This window comes from Cornus florida, unplaced genomic scaffold (genome assembly GCF_030987335.1).
Source record: "Cornus florida cultivar Cherokee Brave unplaced genomic scaffold, ASM3098733v1 CherokeeBrave_3.0.0_Hap2_Chr07, whole genome shotgun sequence".
Lineage (NCBI taxonomy): Eukaryota > Viridiplantae > Streptophyta > Magnoliopsida > Cornales > Cornaceae > Cornus > Cornus florida.
The window spans coordinates 23,048,396-23,069,998 of record NW_026775577.1 but is presented as its reverse complement, the minus strand read 5'-3'; the positions used below and the strand labels follow the sequence as shown (position 1 = coordinate 23,069,998).

The 21,603-nt window shown below is 35.0% G+C and overlaps 1 protein-coding gene and 1 pseudogene across 3 annotated transcripts; one reads left to right on the top strand and one right to left on the bottom strand.

Annotated features, from left to right (window-relative positions):
* Positions 1–870: 870 nt before the first annotated feature.
* LOC132316422 (cytochrome P450 82A3-like) overlaps positions 871–21,603 on the top strand; it is a 60,996-nt pseudogene continuing 40,263 nt past the window's right edge.
* LOC132266796 (uncharacterized) lies at positions 2,543–8,476 on the bottom strand. 3 transcript variants are annotated; one of them, XR_009468718.1, is made up of 7 exons: positions 8,308–8,476; positions 7,894–8,137; positions 7,102–7,314; positions 6,924–7,016; positions 6,726–6,814; positions 6,180–6,639; positions 2,543–2,971 (listed from the first exon to the last, which is right to left on the bottom strand). XR_009468718.1 is itself a non-coding variant. In XM_059767776.1 (7 exons), exons 2-6 carry the CDS (start codon positions 7,990–7,992, stop codon positions 6,613–6,615), a joined length of 537 nt encoding a protein of 178 aa, XP_059623759.1. In that variant the 5' UTR covers positions 7,993–8,137; positions 8,308–8,476; the 3' UTR covers positions 2,543–2,971; positions 6,180–6,612. The 3 variants fall into 3 exon arrangements, 2 of the variants coding, with proteins under 2 accessions (XP_059623759.1, XP_059623760.1); XM_059767776.1 differs by having other exon boundaries at positions 6,726–6,830; XM_059767777.1 differs by lacking the exon at positions 6,924–7,016 and having other exon boundaries at positions 6,726–6,830.

The window sequence follows — 21,603 nt, the reverse complement described above, 5'->3', positions numbered from 1 at the left end:
GAAAAGTTATAAGTAATTTCATTCACAAACCATATCTATCTAAAAAGAAAAAGTTGATTCACAAACCACATTCATTAATGATAAGGTAAACCATAAAGGATAATACTTAGCTGCTCATTGGTGAGTAGGGTGAATCTACTCAACCCTATATAGTCCAATAATAAAATAACACATCACGTTTAAAAATAAAATAATTCATACCTAAAAACACTATATACAATTTATTCATTGATTGATCCGAGAAAGTAAAAAAATGTGTGAATTATTTTATTATTAAATGTGATGTGTTAATTTGTTATTGGACCACATAGGGGTGAGTAGCTTTACCCTACTCACTGGTGAACAGCTAAGCATTATCCAATCATAAATATAAATTTTTTTAGAATTTGGAAAAGACAAGATTTAATTTTTATATAAAAAATCGCCATTAGTAACTATAAAATGGTTTTTTTTTTTTTAACTACATTTTGAATTTTTTGAAGTAATTTCATTCACAAACCACATTCAATGAATCAATGACGCAGAGTCAAAAAAAAAAAATTCTGACCCAACACTAGAAAAATGACTATTAATATATATAATTTAGTACTAGTAGTACTAAAATTTTGCCAAAAATATAGGGGGCCATGGCCACCCCTGGCCCCATCCGTCCTCCACTGCACTTAGTCATCTGAGTCATTTCTTGGACAAACTACACTGATCTTTCAAAGAAAATGAAAGCATTAAAAACTACGACTATAATAAAGTTGAACAATTTCTTGGTTGCTACAATCAGCAGATCTTATTTTTCAAATAAAATGTACGCCTCAGGAACTATATAAGTCCAGAGACATGGAAGTTAGCTAACACAAACTGAGTCTCATTCTTATCATGGATCCTCTTCTACCCTTCCTCCTGACTTCTGTCACCGGCCTCGTTATCCTGCTAGTATTTTTGTACACAAAGAAACAATCTACTAGAAGGAAGAGCCATGGTGTGCCTCAAGCTGGTGGTGTTTTGCCTATCATAGGCCACTTGCATCTCCTGGCTGGTGGTCAGCTACTACACAAATTGTTCGGAGCTTTGGCAGAAAAGTATGGACCGGCCTTCACTCTAAAGCTCGGTTCGCTTGAAAGTCTAGTCATCAGCAGCTGGGAGATGGCCAGAGAGTGTTTCACTGTCCATGACAAAGTCTTCTCCACCCGGCCAAGCATAACTGCTTCGAAGCTATTAGGTTATGACTTCGCCTTGTTTGGCTTCGCACCTTATAGTCCTTATTGGCGTGAGATGCGCAAGATAGCCACGGTTGAGTTTCTGTCTAACCGACGGATTAAGATGATCAAGCACATAAGAGGTCCGTAGGTGGACACTTCGATAAGAGAACTGTATCAGCTATGGGTTAGTAAGGGGAGCTCAAAAGTTGGAGTTTTGGTTGATATGAAGAGATGGTTCGCAAACTTGACACTCAACGCGGCGGTGCTAATGGTAGGAGGGAAGCAGTACTGTGGGAGTAATGATGATTGCGACGAAGGGGAGAAGTGAAGGTACAAGAAGGTTATGAGAATTTTGTTCATCTGTTTGGGGTTTTTGTGATCTCAGATGAAATTCCATACCTTGGGTGGTTGGATTTGGGAGATACAAGAAAGCTTACAAGAAATTTGGTGTTTTGCAATGAAACTTTTTGTCACTAAATACGGACAATTTGTTGCAAAAAACTTTTTGCAACAAAAAAATTTTGTTTTGAGGTTGTCCCTATAAGCTCGTGACAAAAGGTTTTACGCAAATAAAACTTTTGTCCCAAAAAGTTTAATCTTTTGCAACAAAAAATTTACTTGTCACAAAAGATACAACGATTAGCAACAAATAATTTGTCTCCATTTCTCCAAAAATTTGTTGCTTAATATAACTCCATTCCAAGGACTTTTTTTGGTAAAAGACTTTTGTTGCTAAAAGATTAATCTTTTGCAACAAGAAATTTACTTGTCCCTAAAGAGATGACAATTGGCGACAAACAATTTGTCCTTATTTATCTACAAATTTGTTGCTTAATACAACTCCATTGCAAGGAATTTGGTTGGTAAATATACAATAATTTGCAACAAAGCTAGATTGTTTCTAAAAATGTATCTATTTGCAACAAAACTAGATTGTTTCTAAAAAATGTATTTATTTGCAACAAAGCTAGATTGTTTCTAAAAATGTACCTATTTGCAACAAAACTAGATTGTTTCTAAAAAATATATCTATTTACAACAAAATTGAATTTGTCACAAAGAGATAAAACAATTGCAACAAAAATATATTTGTCACCTCATGTAGTGCAATTTACAACAAAACTACCTTTGTCACAAGTGTTAATATTTAACAACAAATATTTTTAGTTGCCAATTTTTTATAATTTGTGAATAAATGCATTAAAAATCATAATTTAGTTTTTATTTTTTTTGTTCTCAATAATGTTGTTCTTCCTCTAAATAAACTAATTTATAAGACATCTTTTTTTCTCAATAATACCAAACATGTCAATTAAACAATTATCAATTACAAAATATACAATCTAATATTTTACAAATGAAAAGGTAAAGTACTATTTCATATATCCAATCATCCATACATATTCCAAATATGGGATCAAGACGAGATTCATATACATAGAGAATGATTAAACCTATATCCAACAATATAGGGAGATGGGAGATCCAAAAGTACAAAAGTGAATTTTTTTTTTTTGGTTAAAACATAAGTGAAATTTTTTTTTTTTGGTTAAAACATAAGTGAATTTTTCCTAAGCCCATATGAAACAAAAAAAACATATAATATCATCTACATGTAACCTGCCAACAATGGGGAGATGGGAGATCCATAAATACAATCCCTTGTAAGAACCAAAAGTACAAAAGTGAGTTTGTTTTGAGCCGAATGAAACAAAAAAAAATATAGCCACTGGGTCTTGCAACAAAAAGTCAAAAAGATAATCCCAACCACATGCAATCTGTCAAAAAACATAGAAAAATTATGATTAGTTCAAACCACTACAACAAATTTAAGTTTCTACAAGGTCTTCTCATAATTTCAAGGCTTTTTTACACACTAAGAATGCAAAAATACAAACCAAATAACAAACCACAAGATAACAAACAATTATTAAAGAAGCACAAAAAAATATCTTAGACAATTCACGTTAATACAAAAGTCAACATGTTTGGAATGATTACAAATACATTAACATGTCTGGTCTTCAACTATTGATGGACTTGCAGTAGGTGTTTCTGGGTTCGGTTCTCTTCTTCCTCTTTTTACACTTAACTTTACTCTTTAATTTAGAAAATGGACACCTATTTTGGCTTCATCTTCTTCTCCATCACCATCAACACCATCTCTCTTTCTCACACACACACACAATCAATATAAATTTACACACATGCTAATGGTGTAATGATGAAGATTGTGATATTTCTCTAATTTTATGTGAGCACACATGGTTCTTTAATTGGTTCTTTAATTGGCTAGCTGAAAATTAGCCCAAAATAATTATGAGAACCTTAAAATTGCTTTTGACCTTGCTGCATTTTATAATTTTTTAATTTAGTATCCATTGTAGAATTTCTAATGTAACGGATAATCTTCGGCATTTCCAATCAAATCTCAAGCATAATCAATCACACTAAAAATAAAACAAGAATAGAGCTAAGCAGGCTAACACTAAAAGAAAACAACCACCCAAGCATAACCAATCACCACCCAAAGAATCACATGCCTAATTTTCTCAAGACAATTAAGTAAAGAACCTACTTATAGATATTTAAACAGCCAATCTAGTTGTTTGGGCTTTCAGATATACCTCTTACAATTCATCAGTATTACATCCCAACAATTTCCCTTATTTTTTCTGAATTACAAGATGTAATTCTTTTCTGGTACCCATGAAAAAGTAAAGAACAAGTAGAGATTGTTTCAGGCACCATGATATTTTGATCAAACATTAAAAGGAAAATGCTAATTTATAAGAGTAAGAACCTTCTTTTTAATTAGTAATGGTGCATCAATGGGTTAATTTTTTTATTTGAAGATTTGAAAATTACAAATTAAGGTGTAACAACTAGATAGCTAAATATTGACATATCATCTTAAAAAGAGAGATGGGGTTAAGGAAATCACCCACAAAAAATGAAAAAATAATTAAAAAAAGTTAAGATAAATTGGATAAGACTTATAAAACCCCAAAGGCCACTTTGTACTCATTGATGACCTCACGACCCATATACAAGCCAAGAACCCAGTCACCACATCCCTTTTGGTTTACCATTTCCTTGTCATTTTCTCATACCCATGTTGCTTAGCTTAGGTGTTAACTGTACCAGCCTAACTTATAAAACTTAGTTTTTTTATTTTTCTTTTCAAGAGAGGAAGTAGACACTTTAATTTCACTTAATTTTGCATCACAATTTTCATTTGGACTCAATTAAGTGGCAAGACAGATCAAGCTTACTTCCCTTTTTAATTTTTAGATACAATATTTTTAAAGAATGTGGCCCTTTCCAACGGGATTTGCTGCTATAGCTTTTTCTAAATACATTCATTTCTCATTCAGCCATGTCATTTTTTTCCCCCCAGTGGTCTAAATCAAATTATCAGTTCAAAAGTATGCTCTAATTTATAGACAAGTTTCTTGATGGCCAACATTATAAGGCTTAGGAGACTTTATGAAAGAGATACTGTCATGCCTTAATTTTCACTAGAATCTAATATTTTATTTTAAGTGAACCTTCTTCCAGTCATCTATTTTGGAGACATAATAAAAATTATCTGCAGATCCTACTTTACTTAGAATTTCTGATTGCACTTTGAGTGAACCTTCTCTAAATCATGTGTCTAAGGCTTTCTGGAAGGTTAAATATTTGGCCTTAAGAGATCTCATGTGCAGCAACTCTTTAAAAATATGGGTCTCCAATCTTTCTAGAAGGTTATGACATGTCCAATTATAATAATGAAAATGTCTTAAAACTTCCTGTTGTAACTCATTTATTATTCTTATGGCCATAACATTTAGGTTGTTGACAAGGTGAATAGCTATCTTTTCCCAAGGAAGAATATCGGGGTTGTAACAGATCTTGTATTGCGAGTGGTATCAAAGGGAAGATTATCACCTCTAACTCACAATGTTCATTGCTTGGAAAATATTCTTGTAAAAACTTAATGGTTCAAGAAACTGTTGAAGTTTATGCTTCGCTATTAGAAAATGTTCTCAAGTTCCCATCTGAAGTTGCAACTCCCAAGGATGTTAGCGAAACTTATGAAAGATAATTTGTGTGTGCGTGTGTATATATATATATATATATTTATTTATTTATTTATTTATATTTATTGACAGTAAACCCTAATTTCATAAGAAAAATGATAAGAAAACGTAAATTAATTATACTTACCAAATATAAATAAAAGGAATTGTGGTTTACATTCAATTATTCAAATCACTTACTCAAAAACAAAGAGGTAGGTAAAGTTGGACTCCAATTCTAAAACAATGCATGAGCGGTCAATAGGCTCAAGGATTTCCATGTGCATAACTAGGACTATATATGTAACAAGATCACAAACACCACGCATTACAGTTAATGGACACAAAAGAACATCAATGCTTGTAGTTTAGTATTTGATATTTATGCACAAGAAATAAGTATAATGAGCTAAAATTTAGGAAAGTACTCTAGATACAATCATGCTACATATTATTTAATTAGAATTCTCTTTAATTGAATGCTTGAAGGAAGAGGTGATTTTGCTACCTAATTAATGGAAAAGCATTTCAATTCTATGGCAATCAACTATAGAAAAGTACCTTATTGTTAACTAATTAATTTCAACAGTATATTTCATTCAAGTATTTTGAAAAAGATAAAACTAAAATTAGAACTTAGAGAGACATAATGACTGGGTTGCTAAGTGTTGTTTATTCTGGAATCTGATTCAAGATAAGGGCAGCATGTGGGTTCCTTGCCTGAATAGAGCCTACCAGACTGACACTAAAACAAAAAAACAACCATCCAAGCATAATCAATCACCACCAAAGAATCACATGCACAATTTTCCCAATACCTCGACCAGTAAACAAAACTATTATCCTTCTAATAACAAAAAAAAAATGCATTCTAGCATATATCAAATTCAGTGTTTGTAGTAAAGTATTTAATTTAACTTACTAAGCAAGACGATGAGCCTCCCCAGTTGATGAGCCCCCTAAAGCTTGCTGCACCAATGCTGTAAAGATGTGAGTTGAGCCTGCAAAGAGCTTATTTGGTCCCCCATTCTTTCTTCTGTTACCTTGGACAAGTTGATTTGATCCCCCAATCGCTGTTCTATTGCCTCAGCCCTTTGATTTGCCTCTTCAGCCCTTTGTGTTGCCTCTTCAGCCCTTTGATTTGCCTCATCAGCCCCATCAGCCCTTCGATTTGCTTCATCAGCACTACGCCTAGCCTCAACAACGTCTTCATGACTTCCCCATAAAAAGACAGTGGGCATCTCCCCATGACCAAGCCCACGAACATACGACGAGGTTGAACCAACTATTTGAATGTAAATCTCGTTACGGGTCAACTGTGTAGAGGAACTGGATACACCATCCGAATTTTCTTGTTAATTGACCTCTTGAATCATTTTATCCTGCATATCCATACAAATTGGTACGTAAATGATTAATAAATACAAAAAAAAATAAACTAAAATTTACCAGTTATGCGTATACATACATAGAGACCCTGACAATGTTGGGTGACCCATGTCCCATCCTCCCTACAGTGTGTTCGGTGATAAAATGTCACCATGTCTGGTTCTTCTTCTGTTTCCATGTTTCGCTATTTCAATTAAGATAATTATAACCAAATATTATTAATTTTACATTTGTAAATTTATTTAATTACAAAATATAATAGAACATAGGAAATAACCATTTCATAGCGAAGTGTGACAAAGGGTTTTGAGCCACCACGGTGATTTGTTAGATTCTTTGCCTTGTTTACTTTATTGACAGCGCTCTTATTCTGCATTTTAGTTTAATGAATTGTCATTACCTACCTAAGCCTACAATTATAAAATTACCATATGAATAGAAAAAGAATAGTGTACCTGGAATGTCGGGGTCATGAAATTTTCACATATAGCTTGCCAATCCCCAGGACGAACATTTCTATAAGGCTTTCTCCTAGCCCTCTCTACATCATCTCCGAAAGATTTAAAATGCATGTGCATGCGATTTTTATGTGATCGAAATCGAGCTGCAAGCCATTTGTCAAGTCCATTTCGGATGCGAGAATTGTCAAGATCAATCACGAAATTGTCCTGAAATAAAGTACATATGTTAAGAATACTTGCTTAAATAACTTAGGGTATATAAAAGAATTCAAAAACAAGACATGTTTCAAAATATCATCTGAATAACACAATGTTATTAAATGTGCTAGGTGCACCGAGGCACTATAATTCCCTTGGAGCCTAAGCAAGAGGCGCACGCCTGAATGATGTGAAGCGCACAAGTAAAAATTTAAAACAATAATTCCCAACAAAAAGTAGTAAACTGCATGCAGCAGGACCTAAAAAATTCAACAAGCAACATTCAGCAAACAGCATGCAGCAAGATGCATTCAACATTTCAAATAATCTAGCAAAATCCAGCAAACAATATTCAGCAAAACGTAGCAAACTGCATTCAAAAGAAAAATAAAATAAAATAAAACAAAAAAGCAAGAATGGTAAATTCATTCAGGAAAATGCATTCAAAATAATTCAACAAAATACATTCAAATTACTTTCGCTTTTCTATTTTCTTCAAACAAGAGATAACTCTAAAATGGTATATTAAGTATTTGCTTTTAGCCTCCTAACTATGACAAATTATTAAAAGGGGGAAAAGGGTATTACTTGAATATGATGATAAAGTGTGGCCTTATCGGCCGATTCCATGTGTGACCAAGTCCCACAAGTCATACGAGCATGCTCTCGACATATAACACCCACCATCAACCCGAAAATCTTAGACCAACCACCATGGGCCAATACTTTCCCTCTGGGAAAGTAATATGTGGTTTAAGACCACCTTTAGCCCTATATGCGATCAATTTTACGCCCCGACTGATACCACGCCCTTTTTTGGATGTGCTAGAAGCTGCAAAATCAACAATATCAAATGAGAAAACCTGGGCATAAAAAATTTAAATTTCCCCACAAAATCAACAATATCAAATATCTCTATTATACAAATGTAGATTGCCATACTTTTTTTCAAATTTGTGAAAATAGCATAACTTGTAAAATAATGTAATGAGAAAATCTTACATGTACTCGATGACTAATTGGTAGTAGATGTGGGAGTTTGTGTGGGAGTAGGCTCTGACTCGGGTGTGGCAGTAGGTGTGGTCACATGCTCAGCCTCAGGTGTGGGAGTAGATGTGGAAGTAAGTATAGTTGTAGGCGCTCTCCGACGATCGGATCCAGCCATATTAACCTGTCATAAGTTAGTATTTCATTATACAAACAAGTATGGAATAAATATTTATTACAAGTCTTGAACATACCATAATAAGTATACTTCAAAAAATATACATCATATGTAACAAAACAAAAGTGAGCTATAAAAATGAGGAGGGAGAGAGAGAGAGAGGAAGAAGAATAAGAATAATGTGAGCTGTAAGGTTACTGTTAGATTTGGACAAAAATAAAATGAAATGCTCTATCTATTCACTTTAAGAGTGCCTAGAAAGAATTTTCTTCTTAGTGCAATATTTTTCATACAAACAATAAGAGAATCCTTAAATAGATTTTAGTTATCTAAGGATAAATTCATATCAGTATATGAAGTTGATTTCAGTAAAAATGTATACATCGGTCATTTTTCATACTCTAGTATCTGAAGCCATGAACTTTGTTATATACACAAGCACGAAATGCAATATGTTTTATTGTTCAATGATTGTGAGAATATGAATCTGATGTAAGAGTGAGGCATGATTAAGGGTTACAATCAAGTTTTATTATTGTCCAGTGATTTTGATTATATTGAATCCATCCATTTTTTTTTTTATTCTACTAAGTTATATATATTTATGCTCATTGATTTACCATACCGATGATATCCGTGAATTTATTTCTAATGAAATTAAAAGTTTTATTTACTAATATGTGTGTGTAAACAATTAAACATCAACAACAAAGCTTCCGGCCAAGCAAGCAACATAGCAAACTAGGTTATGATTTTTAATCAATTCAGATTGGTCATGCAAACCAGCTTATGGGTTGTTGAATTCAGGTAATTTGCTACATATAATTAATTTCATAGATCTTTTTATTTTTTTAAAATTATTTTATGTGTTTGATTTTTCACTAGAATTCCTCAATATCTTCTTGAATTTAGTTGATTTCAATTTCAAAATCAATGATATATTTTGGTTTCGAATTCTGATTCTGGAAAATGTTTGAACACAAATTATACTCAACCTAACTCCCACATTCCACAATTTCAGAAGTTCAGATGCATGTAATCATCAACTAACCCATTCTCATATAATTTAATTAATTCAATTATATAATATAAACACCTATATGCATATAAATGCTTAGATAAGTACAGGAATGTACCAATCAAATAGAACTCTAATTTACTAAGGATGATGTCATTGCCCAAATCACAATTCCCTTGCGACTGATCCACACACTGGGTACAATTATGCTCATGTACGTGTGAGTTAAATCTAACCATATGCAATAAGGAAATAATTTGAACAAGTATAACAATATATGTGTGTGTGTACATATATATATCCATTATCACTCACACCTCAGTTCTATATCTGTCATGATACCAAATATAGCTATAACAATTAATAACAAGATATTAGCAAGTATAACCATATCAGCATATTCACCTATAATTTCATGGTTACGCTATGCACTGTTATCACAAATAATTTACTAATATCTATATTTGGTAATAAATATAATTAGCCTATAATATACTAAACAATGAAAATTAAAATATAGTAGAGATCTACTTGCCTGTTACTTCTTCACAGGTTGTATCTCCTCCAAAAGATCTCCCTTCAAATTCCACTCCCTTCCTGATTAATCACAAACTTCCTTCTCTGGCTAAATCTCTTCCTATATAGAAACTTTTTATTACCAGGCGACAGTTCCCCCAAAAAACATATCTCACAACAAATGGTGGTATATAAGGCCGCGTGACCAAATTTAAAATTAAAATACTTATCTGCCTAACAATCCCATTATCCAAATATATATATATATAATGCATCGTTAATATAATAGGTATTATATAATAAATTAAAAATCGTGGATGTAATATATATATAACAAGAGAAATATAGAGAGAAAGAAAGACCTGGTAATTGAGCCTACAATCTGATGATGATAAACTAGGGCATCGTCTTCATCTTGAGAGGAAGAGAACAGATTGATCGAGTGAAAGATTTTCGTTTACTTTTCTGTAAATAATCTTTGGAATTTCGTATGCAGAAAGGAGCTTCTTTCGTTGAAAGCTTGACAGAAGGCAGGGCACATATGATTTGTGTTAAGAAAAGAGTAAAGTTAAATCTCTCACACTTAATTCACGTGCCACCAAAATGTTTGGCGCTAAAATTTCCCGCAAAAAAATTGGATAGATATTTTGGGCATTGGAGACTCACTGCACGAGTAATGCTTGCATCATGTGTAGGCCTACTGACGTGGCTCCATAAAATTTCAACACCTATCAATTATTAAGATAGGCATTGCCCATCTATTTGCCGGTTTAACCCATCTTTTTAATTCTTTTGCCTTTTTCGCATCTCTTTCTCCCCTTCTCAATCCCTAAAAACTTGATCCTTCCTCAACTACACAAATTTTCTTCTCAGTACCCACCGATCAAACCATGAAAGGCGCAACGAAGCTACCCCAAATCACAACCAATACCCAAATCATAACCCAACGCCGACCTCATCTGGTTCGCCCTTGCCGCCACCGTCGTCAAGCTCCTCCTCATCCCTGTGTACGCCACTGGCTCTCCGTTACCCATATCCTCCCCCTCTCTCTCTCACTAATATTATGACAGTCCAAGTTTTGTAAACCCGGTGCGTCAGTGATGACCAAAAGATGACCTGATAACGGATCCGAAATGCGGAAGCGAAAGGTGAAACAACGGTCTCTAAAGATAGAATGCGTCTCTAAGACACCAATGTGACCCACAATGAGGTCATGGAACCCAAAGGAAAACAAATGCGGAAGTGTCGTTTCAAAAACGGACAAAAAGGAACCTAGGGGCAAAATGGTCATTTTGTAAAAAAATGAATTCAAGTGCTATCGAGCATCCCACTGGGAAGACAATGAAAAACTAATCATGATGGATTCAAGAATTTCATTATTCGGATTCCGGACGAAGGAGAAACGACAAAACAAAGAAAAACGAGCAATAAAGCTAAAAGGGTAAACTGGTAATTATCCAGAAATATATGGGTGCAACCGAACACACTGTTGGATAGAAAATGAAAAATTAATCAATTTAAAAAAAAAATTCACTTGATTTGGAGTCCGGATGAGGGAGAAAAGTCAAAAACAAAATCGACGTAGCGGCGACCCGATGAAGGTCGTGACAGCTACAGTGCCGTCAACCAACTACTGCTGCAACTGAGAGTAAAAACGGGCATCTAAACGGACTTTTCCTGAAAAACTTAAAGAAGAAACCCCCCCCCCCCCCCCCCAAAATTAAGTTTCCTACCCCGATCACGGACGGAATTAAAAAAAATGCATTCTAAAATGCCCAGAATGCCCCCAAGAAAAATCAACTCAAGAGGAAAAAAAATAATCCGAACTACTGCCCAAGTTTTGGAAATAGGGCTTCGAGAGGTTTTTAAATTGCCTAAATTGAAAATGCAATCTTAAAATACACCCACATGACCTCCAGAAGTTTCGGATCGGTCGTGACGATTTTCAAAAAAAAGTCGATGAATAGTACCAACTACATTTGTACTAAAAATTTGTAAAACCTGGCAGCAAGGATTTTTCAGAAAAATATTGATTTTTGAGGGCCAAAATGATGTTTTCTGGAAAAACACAAAGAAGAAACCCCCCTCAAAATTGAGTTTTCTACGTGACTCACAAGGAAAAATGAAAAAAACGTATTGTGAAATACCCGAAATGCCCCTAAAATAGAACAGGGTAAAACTCACTAAAAATGCTACTTAGAGTTTTTATTTCATCAAGGAAGGTATTGTTTGCCAAAGTAAGTATGCAAGTACATGCAATATGATAAAATAGATGCACCAACATGGCCTAAAGCCTCTTTACATTCCATTAACAAGTTTTAGCATACAAAGCCTCCATTTCTCACAAATAAGCTACAATGGCAATACTTGAGTTTTAAAGAGAACATGCTTGTAGTCTTTCATGTTAATGGCTCTTGGCCTCATCTCATACATGTCAAATACATTGCAAAGAGTGTACTTACGTACACATTACATTAATGGAATCAAATATACACATTTTGACATATAAAGCTATAAAGGCATTTCAAGCCAATCTTCACAAAATGGAAATCTTCAAGTCCACAAGTCATCTAAGTATAATGGGAGTCTCAACTTTAATTCTTGTACCTGAAATATGCCCCAGTATCGTAGGGGTGAGTAACATAAAGCTACTCATAGAAAATGAGCATGCATCGACCTAACATTTTACAATTATATCACATTTATGGTGAAACATGTTAAAGGGGCTCATGCCACCTAACGTCTATATCAAGTGAGACACGGGGAGCATCCTAAGCTACCCATGCAAGTTCAAGCGAACAACGGCATCCAGGTATACATGCTCAAGTACACTAACCCATATTAAAACATGATACACGACATACAAGCATACATTTCCAAGTATACTAACCATATTAAGACAAGTCACACAATGTCTAAGCATATTATCCAAGTATTGTGACGACCCTGGATTTTTCAACCCAGTGTGTCCTGTGATGACCCAAATCGGATCCAAAATACGGAATCAAAAGATAGAACAATGGTTTTTAGAGATACAATGCTCCTCTAAGACACCAATGTGACCCTCAACGAGGTCACGAACCCCAAAGGAAAAAAATACGGAAGCAACGTTTCAAAAACGGAAAAGAATGAACCTAGGGGCAAAATGGTCATTCCACACTAAAATGGGTGCCACCGTGCACACCATTTGAAAGAAAATGAAAAATTAATAAAGATAGACTCAAGAATCACTTGATTCGGGGTCTGGACGGCAAAGATATCAAGTTCTGAAGTCGAAGGAAGGGATACCCTATCCCGGTTCGAACCAAAAACAGATACTACCTTACTAAAACTTGAATAACTTGTGGCACAAGAAGAATCTGAAGCTCTAATTAGTATCATTGGAAATTTTATATCGACGCGATCAATTTAGACTCAATAGCTGACCAATTCGGAGTTAAAACAAAGAAGTTATGATGATTTGAAGTCAGAGGTGCAGTGCTGAACCAAGACACACACACCCGTGAACAGTAATTTGAGCTCTCGAACAAGGACTTCAAGCACTCAAAAATTGCCCTAAGAAATCTGCCCAAAGTTCGAGCGCTCGAACTCCCCATTTAGAGCACTCGAACTCCTGTAGGCTGCTCCTGAAATGCTGACTTGAAATGCAATTTTGAGGACTTTATGGGCCTTTTTGAGAAAAACACAAAGAAGAAACTACCCTCAAAATCATATTTTCTAACCAACCATTCCAAAAGAAAACTTTATTTTTCAAATGAAAACCCCAAAATGCCCTTATGCTCAGTTTAGGCTCAAAACGGCAAAAAAATGTAAGTTTGCACCAAACATACTTTTGACCCCAAATGCACTTCTAGGCTGAAACGAATATGCACGCAAACGTAATAAGTAATTTTGAGCACGCGGGAATGGTCCGCGGCTCTTGGAAATGACCGATGCAAAATCCGACCCCCTGACGGCCAAAAAGGCGTAAATGAATTTGAAATGGAAATTTTGAAAACCAAAATTAGCAAATGGTTGGAAATTACCATTTGGCCCTTGGCCACACTTCATGCATGATTAATGAGATCCTACGGAAGAATCAAAATGGAACTCCCACACCCGATGCAAACATAGTGAGACAAAACTTAACATTTTTTCAATATTCTCATGATATTTCATGAAGTAAAAACTACATAAAATACAAATACATGTCATTGGCCTCCGGCCTCATCTTATACATGTCAAATACATTGTAAGGAGTGCACTCATGTACACATTACATGTTTAAATTCAAATATACATATTTTGACATATAAGGCTACAAGTGGCTTTTCAAGCCAACCTTTACAAGAAATGGAAATCTTCAAGTCCACCAATCATCCAAGCATAACGAGAATCGCAACCTTGATTCTTGTACCTGAAATATGCCCCAGTATCGTAGGGGTGAGTAACATAAAGCTACTCGTAGGAAATGAGCATGCATCGACCTACGTTTTACAAGTTTGCATGATTTAATTATTGTGGTTCATTCCACCTAACGTCTATGTCAAAGGTGAGACTCAAGGAGCATCCTAACTACCTAGGATCTCATTCATGCAATTTTAGCAACATAGGGTCATGCTTACACAAAGCAACAACATAGGAGCATGCTTACACAAAGCAACAACATATAGATTCTCAAGGTAATCAACTTGAAGTCTAAAATGCAACATCAACTAAATATAACAATTTAGCATAATTAGAATATCTAATACCACACATCAAGACATAGGTTCTCTAGGTTATCAACTAGAAATCTAAAAGTGTGAAATCAACTAAATATATCAATTTAGTATGGATGTACTTAACAACATCAAAATCGCCAATAACTAAAACCACAAGTTATAATATAAACATGATTGTTAACTTGGAATTGAATGCGAAAACAAATAATGGAAGACTTAGACATCTACGCTCGGAATTCTGCTGAGACCTCAATGGTTATTCCGGGCACTAACCCGCAGGGAAGACCACCCTAAGTGTGCACTATCTCAGACTTAGAGGACTCACGTCCCCGTACTAAAGCCAAACCCTAACCATCTCAACTCAACAATGTTCCAAGATTCCAAAATTAAACCAAATAAGTTCACAACTTATACATAACTTATATAACGCATGAAAACACCTTCCATGCACAAGTAGGTTGAAACCACACAATCCATGCCTTAGAGTTTCAATTATAAAATGACATACATAATGTCAATTACAGAGTGTGCAATTCACTACACATGGCATCAATATATTCTATAAAGAAAACATGTTCTCATGAATATAAATATAACAGCAAAGTTGTCCAATGCTCAAAATACAATCAAGTGAATACATAACAAGTTCAAGTCCATGATTTGAATATATGAACAACTTCTAAAATACCAATAGATCCATGGAGCCATTAGATAGAATTTAATTAAACAAGGTGATTAAATTCTCTAGATTTCAAATAACCTCAAATTAATATATGTTAAGCAACATATCATGGTCTTTACATATATCAAATCAAAAGTGCAAGATAAACAAGATATCATCAAATAGAATTTAATTAATTTAAATCAATTAAATCTCTAGATTTCAAAAGTTGTCCAAATGATCTCAAATTAATTTATATCAAGCACTAAGTCATGGTCATACCATATATCAAGTCTAAGATGGATTACAAGCAAAACACAATTTACTAGAATTTAAACCAAATTAAATCCATTTAATCTCTAGATTTGAAAACTCATCTGAATCAACCCAAATTAATATATATCAAAGATCAACTCATGGCCATACCATTTACCAAGTCTAAAATGAGTTATAAGCAAACTACCATTAATCATAATTTCTCAAATTAATACACTACATGCATACAAGTTGTATAAGTATCAAAAACATGCAAGACAACAAACATATAACCCTATAACATTCCCTACCTCACTAGATAAGTGTCTCTCTAGAATCCAAGGCAAAATCAACACAAAATGGCAAACCCTTCTAGGGTTATGAAGAGGAAGATGAGGGGAACAAAATGTATTCCCAAGTTCAAGCTTGGAAATCAAGGGAAGGCTTTCAAAAATCAAGGTCAAAGCTTAAGGCTTTCGGCTCCATCCATGGAGGCTAGGGTTTTCTTTACAAAAGAGGAAGGAAATGAAAAATGATGTAAATGAAATGTGAGTGGAGGGGATAGAGATCCTCCAGTCACTATGTGCTCTTACACTACCTCTCACACACACACAATGCAAGATCAAATTGTGAGCCTACACTTGTCACAAATCCAAGGCTCCACCCTAGGCTAAATCTAAAGCCTACACTTGTCAACCATCCAAGCCAACAAGTGCACCAATCCTAGGCCAACAAGTGGTTAAATCTCCACCCTCCACATGTCCTCATCCAAGGCCTCAAAGTGTTTCCACACACATGTCAACAAGTGGACCAATGAGAGTGTGACACTTGTCACACTTTCTAAAAATTGCAAAAAAATCCTGTTTGAAAATATCTTCCAAATTAAATTACAAAATGGTCCCTAAGACGAAAAATAATTACTTTACAATAATTACATAAAACCCCTAAAGTTTAGAAAATTACAAAAAAGTTATGCATCTATACCCTTTACAAGAAAAATAAGCACTTAGCATGCTTTTCTACAAAAGTGAAAATACACATTGTATGGAATTTAAATATTGTGGATGCATACAAAACCGAAATCAAATCCGAACACGAAAAGTGAGGTTATGCTAACAAAGTGACAACCGAGAAAAAGACGAAAGTGAATAGTGTCACAAAAGTGAAAATGTGAAAATGACTCGATCTTCAAAGGAAGTCGTCAATCCACCGAAAAGAGTCTCAGAAACATTCCCGAGTACTCAAGATGACACTAAGTGACGAGAAACCGAACTCGGAAAGGAAAAGATCAACGGAAAAATTTTATCCGTGAAAATCCAAAAAAAGGAAAGGAATGAAAATGACCGGGTTATTACAAGTATACATTTTATATGAAAATCTTATAAATGAAGTATACGAACATAAGTATATTAAGCTCAACAAAATGCACATAGGACAAGTATACATGTCACAAGTATACTAAATGAAAGTCAAACTTACGGAGCAAGTATACAAGTTCAAGTGTACTAAATAGTATTAAATTGTCCCAAACAAGCATCAATTCTCAAGCTACAAGTAATCCATGATTAACAACTTGAAATTAAATGCAAAAACAACAAATAGGGGACAGACTAGGACATGCAGTCGCTAGACCAAGTAAGTATTTTCGGGTAATTACGACCCACAAGGTACTACCTAGTGCGCACTTATGACTTAGAAGACACTTGTCTCCGTACTAGAGCCAAGCCCTAGCCATCGCATAACAAGCTTTCCAAAACCAATAAGTTCAAAACTTATACAAAATCAAACGCAAGTTACCACATTGCATGCACAAGTAAGGTTGATTCCACACAAATCATGTCCTAGAATTCAAGTCTAAATAGCATATTATATGTCAAGTCCTCAATATGCAATTTATACACGAAGCAAGAATATTTTACAACAATTGAGTCACATTACCATCCTAAGCCACAAGTACTAAATAAGCTTCAAATTACTAGCACGTTCACAACGTAATTAGAATACTACATTTTAAGAGATTTTCAACCTAATCATGAAAAGTCTCTAGATTTCAAATCTATCCTAAACAACCTCAAATTAATCTATGTTAAACAACATAGCATGCTTAATACATATATCAAATCAAAAGAGCAAAATAAGCAAGACATTATCATGTAGATTTTAATTAATTCAATTTTAATTAAATCTCTAGATTTCAAAAGTTGTTCAAATGATCCTAAATTAATATATAACAAGCACCAAATCATGGTCACACCATATCTCTAGTCTAAAATGGAATACAATTAAAGTACAATTTACTAGAATTTAAATCAAATTAAATTCATTAAATCTCTAGATTTAAAAACTCATCTAAATTATCCCAAGTCAATATCTATCAAAGATCAACTCATGGCCATGCCATTTAACAAGTTTAAAATGAGTTACATGCAAGCTATGATAAATCATAATTTCTCAAATTAGCAAAAGACATGCATACAACTCATATATGCATCAATAGCATGCAAGAAACAAAATATAACCCTAAAACATCCCCTACCTCACAAGAGGATTGTTCCTCTTGAATCAAGGCAAATCAACACAAAATGGCAAACCCTTCAAGGGTTATGAAGAGGAAGATGAGAGGAAACTTTTGTCTCCTAAGGTTAATGATCTAAGGTGAGTGGAACACCCTAAAAAATCAAGGTCAAGGCTTAAGGCTTCAAGCTCCATCCATGGAGGCTAGGGTTTTTGGTGAGAAAGGAAATGAAAACAATGAATGAAGTGTGAGTGGAGGAAATAGAAATCCTCCACTCATTATGTGATCTTACACCATGGTCAACACACACATTTATGGTCAATTGCACAAAAACCCTCCTTTAAAACCATAATCCCAAAGTGGCCCAAAGATATTTGCAAGACTAAATTATAGCCCTACACTTGTCACCAATCCATGGCTCCTTCCTAGGCTTTATCCCACACCTACACTTGTCAACCATCCAAGCCAACAAGTGCACCAATCCTAGGCCAACAAGTGGGTGAATCCTCACCCTCCAAATGTCATCATCCAATGCATCAAAGTGTTTCCACACAAATGTCAACAAGTGGACCAATGAGAGTGTGACACATGTCACATTTTTCAAAAATTACAAAAAGGTCCTTTTTGAAAATATCTTCCAAGTTTAATTGTAAAATGGTCCCCAAGATGAAAATAATTACTTTATTTAATTACACTAAAACCCCACAAGTTAAGGATAATTACACTAAAGTATGCATTAATGTCCCTTTATGAAAGAAGTAAGCAATTAACGTGCTTTTCTAGAAAAGTAAAAATACCACTATCATGGAAATCAAATATCATGAATGCATGCAAAACCAGAATCAAATCTGAGCACAAAAAGTGAGGTTGTGCCAGGAAAAATTATAAACTAGAAAAAGACAAAATGTGAATAGTGTTCGGAAAAATAAAATATGGAAATGACACAATCCTCAAAGGAGGTTGTCAATCCAAGGAAAAGAGTCTCGAAAATCATTTAAGAGCACTCGAGATGATATCAAGTGATGAAAAACCGAACACAAAAAAGGACAAGACAACGGAAAAAAAATATCCGTAAAAATCTGAGAAAAAGAAAAGGAAGAAAAATGACCGGGTCATTACAACCTTCCCACCTTAAAGGGATTTCATCCCCGAAATCCAGCCCCAACAAAACAAAAGGCAAAACCAGGATAACTATGAAGTACATCTCCGAGTACCCCACACAACATGCTACGAAAGCAAATCCCAAAACCGAAAGACAACGTACAACCCAATGTCATTCGCTCCCATGTGCTCACGATAAGAAAACCTCTCAAAAGAAAAGTGACCTCACGGCCACACGACAAGTCAAAGTCACACACAAAACCTAAGGTCAAACAAAGGAACGAAAGACCATAACCGTAAGCATCCCTCCTGACGAACTATCATACAGATTTGAAAACAACCACAAAAAGAATCCCAAGATATCTACGTATCAAATCAAGGTACTGAACAAAGACGACATGGCAGTACAAATAGCGACCAGAACCCGCCCACGACGTACTCAAATATGTGGTAGCAATGACAGTACCTAGTGCCCACCCACACTTACTCGTCAGTAAGGTAGCATCGACGGCAACTAGCACTCGCCCACAACACACAACTTTGTACGGTAGCATGACAGTATAAGGCACTAGTTCATAACTTGCCCCCCACTAGGTCTACCCATGAAACTCTCGATATAAATGACATCAATGTCGCAAAATGATCATGGCCAAAGGCAATATGGGAGCCAGGCATCTTTGAGAGTCGGAATATGGTCCAAGGACGTTCCGGATTGTCCCGGCCAATCCCAAACTCTGATAACAATATCATATGCACCCTCAATACAGCAAAACCAACATCTCTAATGTCTCAAAATGCTATAACCAACAACATCAATCGATAATCCAAAACTTGAAAAACAAATCAAAACCTCTAAAAATCAAAACGAACCTCACTACAAAACATTTCTTCGGAAGTCCTACATTTCTCCCTTAAACAGATCAACTACAAGACCAATCACCATGATCAAACATCAGATCCACATCCCTATCATGGATAACTAAATCTTCAAAATACAAGTCCACTAAGTGGCACATACATCAAAATCCTGACAACCAAGGTCACAAAATGAATCTTTCAAAACCGTGCTTGGCAACACCAAGCTAAATCAAAATTCCTCAATTTTCTATCGATCCATAAATAACCACTGGAACTACGATTCCTCAAAACTATACCTAGTCACAACTAGGATGAGATGACTCCATAAACAAGCCATATCCTACAGCGATCCTTCAAAACTCCTCCTAAGAGTCAACCACATCAAGATTTCCAAAACAGAAATAAGTCTCTAAGAGGCATACTCAAAAGAGCATTGAGCTCACCTTATGAATCAAACAAATCCTCAATGATATAGACACAAGTCCCTGAAAAATGATCTCACACCAATCCACTCACTTTGAGTACCACAACCCGTCAATAACTACGGCAAAAACTCCCCAAGGGAAGACACGGAAGAAAGGGAACCACCAGTCCTAAGAAGGACAATACCACAACTCTGTCTCTTAAACGAAAGACACAACGTCAAAGACTTCACCCCCTACATGGAAGTAAGTCGACCAAAATCAACCAAATCCTCACCAAGGACTCAAGACAACAATAGTGATCCTCACGGACCAGCTAACCTCAAAGATGTGCACAACGCAACGAAGAGAAGAGACTCACTCCTTGTGAAGTCCCTTACTCGAACCAAGAAAGAGAAGAAACCCTATTCTCCCACAAATGTTAACACGACAAACACGAAAAGGGAACAAAAGGGAGAACCGAATATGGAAGTCATGTATATGACAAGGAATGCAACTACCAAATAAATAAATCTACTCACATATATAAAAATTTAGGTCACATGCAGCATGTCTCCACGTAAGCACAAAATCATGTCACTAAAGTACAGTAACAACATGGTATCTCTAAGCATATAAATAAGGCATACTAATGCCACACAACAAGAAAGCAATGTGGATACACTTCCACCTACTCATGCATCATAATATCATAATTCCTACTACTAACATGGTAGTAAACGAAACTGCAGAAGATAAAAATGATGCAATAATGAACCCTATGGACATCGTGTCCTAGAATGTCTAGGTAAAAGGAAAGACCAGTCCTAGCCATAAACTATCTCCAAAAACCCAATGCGACAACAACCCGTCTCAAAACAAACATGAGCCCTTACCACAATGGTAAGACTCTCACAATCTAACTCCGAATTTAGAGGTGACACTAACAGTGCAATTCTCTCACTACCCGAAACATCAATCAATCGACTTGATCCCAAAAGCATCATCACATAAGGAGAACTCAAAGAAAAAGACAACTATAGCCATACCAACAACAACCAAATCAATCAATACGACTGATCTCCAAAATAAACATCATCATCAT